General features: G+C 33.3%; 1 protein-coding gene across 1 annotated transcript; it reads left to right on the top strand.

Annotated features, from left to right (window-relative positions):
• Positions 1–5,279: 5,279 nt before the first annotated feature.
• LOC125195518 (putative F-box protein At1g33530) lies at positions 5,280–5,983 on the top strand. The gene is made up of 2 exons (XM_048093657.1): positions 5,280–5,874; positions 5,976–5,983. The coding sequence occupies exons 1-2, from the start codon at positions 5,280–5,282 to the stop codon at positions 5,981–5,983; spliced, it is 603 nt and encodes a 200-aa protein (XP_047949614.1).
• The last annotated feature ends 377 nt before the right edge of the window (positions 5,984–6,360 follow it).

Here is a 6,360-nt window from a genome sequence, read left to right as displayed (position 1 = left end):
AAAACTAGTGTAAAAATCTACTAACGTAGAGAAAGTGGTTTGCCTCTTAATGACTTGACATTGTGAATCCCCATACTTGTAAACGAAAGAAAACTAGGGGTGTACAAAGCCAAGCCTGGGGTGTACAAAAGCATATTAGAATTAAAGGGGACTATTCTATAATGCTCTACTCTTTTAGTAATTTTGGAATATATACATATTTTGCCTATATGATTCGCGAACATAAGCTTACCAAATGGCAAAACTTTTAGTGGGAAAAAATATCCATTAATACCTGGCAAGATATATTCTTTTATCCAAGAATTTGTATCTCTATAGTTGTCCATTATCCAGATAACAAAATTCTGATGATCTGAACTATCAGTTAAACATAGTCGATCCTCCAAAATTTGTACCTTGTAACAGGTCAAATATTTGATGTGAAAAGGGAGAAAAAAGCTGGTAAAGAGCTCAGTTTCAAGTTCAACACAACACATCAAGAGATTTCCCTTTGAATCAGCTGCGGACCAGTGAAGATTTCCGTTATAAAACGGGGCAACCAAGTATTGAGGGCTGACCGGTGCTACTTCTTGAATGCATCTCCACAACTCTCTTCCTCCTAGAGTGTATACATAAAGAGTGCATACAAAACGAGACCCTGTATATTTATGATGAGCCGCACATAAAATCTTATATTGCCCGCTTGTTTTGCTCACACCGAATCCAAATGTGTAACTACCATACATGGAATCAAAGCTATGTGTAGGAAGAAACGAAGGAATAGGCAGAGGAGGAAGCGCGACATATTCCCAAGTCAGTGGATTGCACACGAAAAGAGTATTCACGCATGCATGCCACGCTAGAAGCAAACCATTGACTGAATCAATCACAACACGTTTGTTACAAAGATGAGTATCGGAACATGGAACGTGAGGCAACCAGAACCCGAAAAGTGGCTTGAAGGCCTCATCGCAGACCGTGTACCCTTTCCGTTCGTTAGCGAAAACGAGATACGATTTGGGAATATTCGGCAACACAAACTCACCCCCTTCTATCAGATTCCGCCATGATTTACAAACGCACTTGCACATTATAATGCTTTTAATTGGAAGTCTTACGAGGATCGCATTTGTAATCTCTTGCGGTAGATTTGTTACCAATTTTACCTTCATTTTTACCAAAAATATAATCGATTAATCATAATAGTCTAAATAGAATTAATATATGAACAAGAGTCATGAAAAATAGTAAGTGAACGAAGAAAACCTCTGGCTCTATTAAAGTCTTGAAGCAACAAATTCCCATTGCTTCTTTCTCCTTCTTCTTCCTCTAGTTTTCAATTGATAGTATTTCTCTGTATATAATTTTGATTAATTGAAAGATAAGAACAAATAAATAGTTTGGTACCGAGAGATTTTAAAACTGATATACAAATCTAAAATTTTGGGAATGAGACATATCTCTACGACATAATACCTTATGTTTTTTTTTAAATTCTAATTTATATAACTTTATTATTTCCTTTTAAATAAAACGAAAATTGAATAAATATGGTGTGAAACTGTAAATCAATTTCTTAAAATCAAATTAAATATCTTTTATTTAAATTAATTTAGTTCCCTAAATTTTACCCTAGATTGAAGTCACATCTCGCAAGGCGGCGCCGCCAAATTTGGGTTTTCTTCATTTATTTTGTTATTTTTCAGTTGATTTTCTGTTTATGTTATCTCAACCCTCTTTAATTATTGAATATTTGAAGTATTTTTTTATGAAGGAAAATTTGTAAGATAACAAGAGACATTCTAAGAAGGATCCCAATTAGAAACATTATGAGTTGCAAGTGTGTTTGTAAATCGTGGCACGATCTGATAGAAGGGGATGGGTTTATGAATTCGTATACTATAAAACTAGGCATCGCTTTCTGTGATCGAAACATGGGGTACGTAGTCTGCGATGAGGACCACAAGCCACTTATCCGATTCGACGTGCCTTCTCCTCATTATAAAAGTTTGTCTATAATTGGTTCAGCTAATGGCTTGCTTTTGGTGCGGTAGAGATGCGATAATACTCTTTTTGTAATCAATCCGATTACCCGTGTCAATAACTTAATACACGTAGTATGTTGGAATATTTTTTGTCATATGACTATTGACGAAGATATACAAGTTAATAAATTGACCACTATTAAAAGTTTCAAAATTGACTAAACATTGATCAAACTTGATGTTTAATGCAACAATTTGCTTACTATTAATAAGTTTTCTCCATAATTTTCCCAAATAGATGTGGAAATTGATAGCATAACAAATGATGCAGCTAGGGGAAAAAATAAAAAACTGTAAATATGGTTCAAATAAAATGAGATCTTATAATATGCACAAGACATCCAAACTATTACAAGATCTATTAAAACAAAAAAACTAGTGTAAAAATCTACTAACGTAGAGAAAATGGTTTGCCTCTTAATGACTTGACATTGTGAATCCCCATACTTGTAAACGAAAGAAAACTAGGGGTGTACAAAGCCAACCTTGGGGTGTACAAAAGCATATTAGAATAAAAGGGGACTCTTCTATAATGCTCTACTCTTTTAGTAATTTTGGAATATATATATATTTGACCCATATGATTCGCGAACATAAGCTTACCAAATGGCAAAACTTTTAGTGGGAAAAAATATCCATTAATACCTGGCAAGATATATTCTTTTATCCAAGAATTCATATCTCCATAGTTGTCCATTATCCAAATAACAAAATTCTGATGATCTGAATTATCAGTTAAACATAGTCGATCCTCCAAAATTTGTAGCTTGTAACAGGTCGAATATTTGATGTGAAAAGGGAGAAAAAAGCTGGTAAAGAGCTCAGTTTCAAGTTCAACACAACACATCAAGAGATTTCTCTTTGAATCAGCTGCGGACCAGTGAAGATTTCCGTTATAAAACGGGGCAACCAAGTATCGAGGGCTGACCGGTGCTACTTCTTGAATGCATCCCCACAACTCTCTTCCTCCTAGAGTGTATACATAAAGAGTGCATACAAAACGAGACCCTTTACATTTATGATGAGCCGCACATAAAATCTTATATTGCCCGCTTGTTTTGCTCACACCGAATCCAAATGTGTAACTACCATACTTGGAATCAAAGCTATGTGGAATAGGCAGAGGAGGAAGCACGAAATATTCACAAGTCAGTGGATTGCACACGAAAAGAGATTTCACGCATGCATGCCACACCAAAAGCAGACCATTGACTGAATCAATCACGACATGTTTGTTACAGTCAATAACGACATATTTGTAACAAGGATGAGTAGCGGAACATGGAACGTGAGGGAACCAGAACCCGAAAAGTCGCTTGAATGCCTCATCGCAGACCGTGTACCCTTTGCCTTCGTTAGCGAAAACGAGATACGGTTTTGGAATATTCGGCAACACAAACTCACCCCCTTCTATCAGATTCCGCCATGATTTACAAACGCACTTGCACATTATAATGCTTTTAATCGGAAGTCTTACAAGGATCGCATTTGTAATCTCTCGCGGTAGATTTTTTACCAAATCTTCCTTCATTAGAACCAAAATATAATCGATTAATCATAATAAGTCTAAACAGAATTAATATATGAACAAGAATCATGAAAAATAGCAAGTGAATTAATGAAGAAAACCTCTGGCTCTAGTAAAAGCTTGCAGCAACAAATTCCCATTGCTTCTTTCTCTTTCTTCCGCTAGTTTTTAATTGATATTTCGCTGTATATAATTTTGATTAATTGAAAGATAAGAACAAATAAATAGTTTGGTACCGAAAGATTTTAAAACCGATATACAAATCTAAACTTTTGGGAATGTGACATTTATCTACGACATCATACCTTATTTTTTTTTTTTCATAATTATAACTTAGATTTAGATTTGACTCTATGAAAAAATAGGAAAATGGAAAAAATACACGTTGATAAAAATTCATTGCTACTTTAATTTAATTTGATAAAATGAAATAAAATTTGATTAAGATAAGGACATAAATAAGTAAATAACCTTCTTACCGATAATTATTCAACCCTATAATGAGATAGGACCTTTTTAAAGATCTTATAACACTATATATATAATTGTATAATACCTTTTTCTCGATCAAACCATACTTACACTATCAAATAGTAATAGTATAACATTAACAAATAATGAGATATATAAAAATTAAGTTAATTTTATAAATATGGATTTCATGGATCAAATGAGATGAGATGTATGTTATGCCTTCTAATCACCCAATGTCTTGAAACCCCAATTAAGCTAGTAAGCGAAAGAAAGCTTGGGGTGTAAAAAGCAATATTGGAATAACATGGACATATTTGAAGAAAATAACATGTCACAGTATTTTTTTGGAGTATATAAATAATTAATTATTATCTGAATTATCTAGCGTAGACGAAAAGAAGATTTGGGAAATGATTACGATTTAAAAGAATCAAATTGTAATATCTCTATACCATATTATATATTCTTATACTCTTTCCATAATTACGATTTATATTTTAACTAATATACCATAATACAATTTTCCTTTGATTATGAAAGAAAAATCAAATCAAATCAATTAATCAAACTAAGTATCTTATAAAAAAAAAAAAAAACACATCAAGATTCTCATATTATATATTACTCCCTGAATTAAATTGAGAAATCTCAAAATCTCAAAATCTTATAAATTCTCAACAAGATCTCAAAAACTTAATTCTCTGAATTTAGATGATTAATTCAGTTCCTTATATTTGATTTGAAGTCATATTTTCGCAGAGGCGGCGGCGAGACGGGGCGGCGATTGAATTACGGCGGAGAACGAAACGAGATGAGTGCGGATCTGTCTGAGCTTCTTAGCCAGTGGAAGCCATTATCACAACCTAAGGTTTTCTTCATTTATTTCTTATTTTTCACATTGATTTTCCGTTTAATATTATTATTATTATTATTAATATTATTATTGTTGTTGTTGTTATTGTTGTCGTTGTTATTATTATTATTATTATTATTATTATTATTATTATTATTTTTTTATTTTTTTTTAGTCTATTTAAACTTTGCATACACTAAATATTTCTTTCCACAAAATGAAGGAAGATTTGTTCACAAGTCTCCCGCGAGAGATAACAATAGACATTCTAAGAAGGGTCACGATTAGAAGCATTATTAGATGCAAGCATGTTTGTAAATTGTGGCGCGATTTAATAGAAGGGGGCGAGTTTATGCCTTTGTATAGTATGAGCCCATGCCTGATTTTCTCTTACCGAAAGATGGGATACGTAGTCTGCAGCGATGAGGCCAACGAGCAACTTTTCCGATTCAACGTGCCTATTCCCTATAGTGGTTCTTCTATAATCGGTTCAGCTAATGATATGCTTTTGATGTGGGATATATGGCGTGATATTCTTTTTACATTCAATCCAATTACTCGTAATTACATCAAGCTTGATCCTCTGCCTACACCTATACGAGATGGATTCGCTTTTGGATTTGGAGTGAGCAAATTAAGTGGACAGTATAAGATTTTATATGTTAATCGAAATAGGTCATATTTTGTACATAATCTTCTAGGACAAGGAAAAGGAGGGTGGAGAAACATCTCCCCTCCACCAGAGTGGATTTATGAAGTTCGCGATGATAAAGCTGTATTTTTGAATGGAAATCTTCATTGGTTGGCATATGATATCGTGTGGAATCCCGTGTTATGTTGCTTTGATCTTGAAACCGAGCTCTTCACTAGTTTTTCTCTTCCTATTGAAATTGATGATTATTTTCAGAAGATATGTGTTTTGGGGGATCATTTATGTGTATGTGATCATCGTTCACGCGATCGGGCTGTCATTTGGTTGATGAAGGACTACGGAGGTAAGAATTCTTGGATAAAGGAATATACCTTCACTTATCAAGACAAGATGCATATTTCTCCGCTCAAAATTTTGGCAAATGGTGACTTAATGTTTACACAGCCATTTGAGGGTCGGCTATCTATCTACTCCAAAAGCACGGATACTACTGTGGAACTTTCGATTCTTCAAAAATCGGACTGTAACTATAATTTTAATTCCAGCTTTATTATTTACAGCCCTTGCTAAAATCTGCTTTAGCTTCACCCTATGCTTACTTTGGCAACATAGTTGATTTTTGTACTGTTTTACGTCTTGGCCATTATCAGAACCTAAGGTTTTCTTTATTTATTTATTATTTTTCAGTTGATTTTATGTTAATATAATTATTATGAGGGAAAAACTTTTCATTTTTAAAATGGAATAATTTTTCGTGGACATTCAAAAATGGTAAAATACGATTATTGTTTTTTGGATGGGAATATAATTGTATAATACTCTAAACAAG

The sequence above is a fragment of the Salvia hispanica genome, chromosome 6, assembly GCF_023119035.1.
Source record: "Salvia hispanica cultivar TCC Black 2014 chromosome 6, UniMelb_Shisp_WGS_1.0, whole genome shotgun sequence".
Classification (NCBI taxonomy): Eukaryota; Viridiplantae; Streptophyta; class Magnoliopsida; order Lamiales; family Lamiaceae; genus Salvia; species Salvia hispanica.
This window is presented reverse-complemented; position numbering and strand designations above follow the sequence as displayed.

Bases quoted from the DNA above. Each gene is read 5' to 3' on its own strand.
- LOC125195518 (XM_048093657.1), top strand. From the start codon at position 5,280: ATGGGATACGTAGTCTGCAGCGATGAGGCCAACGAGCAACTTTTCCGA.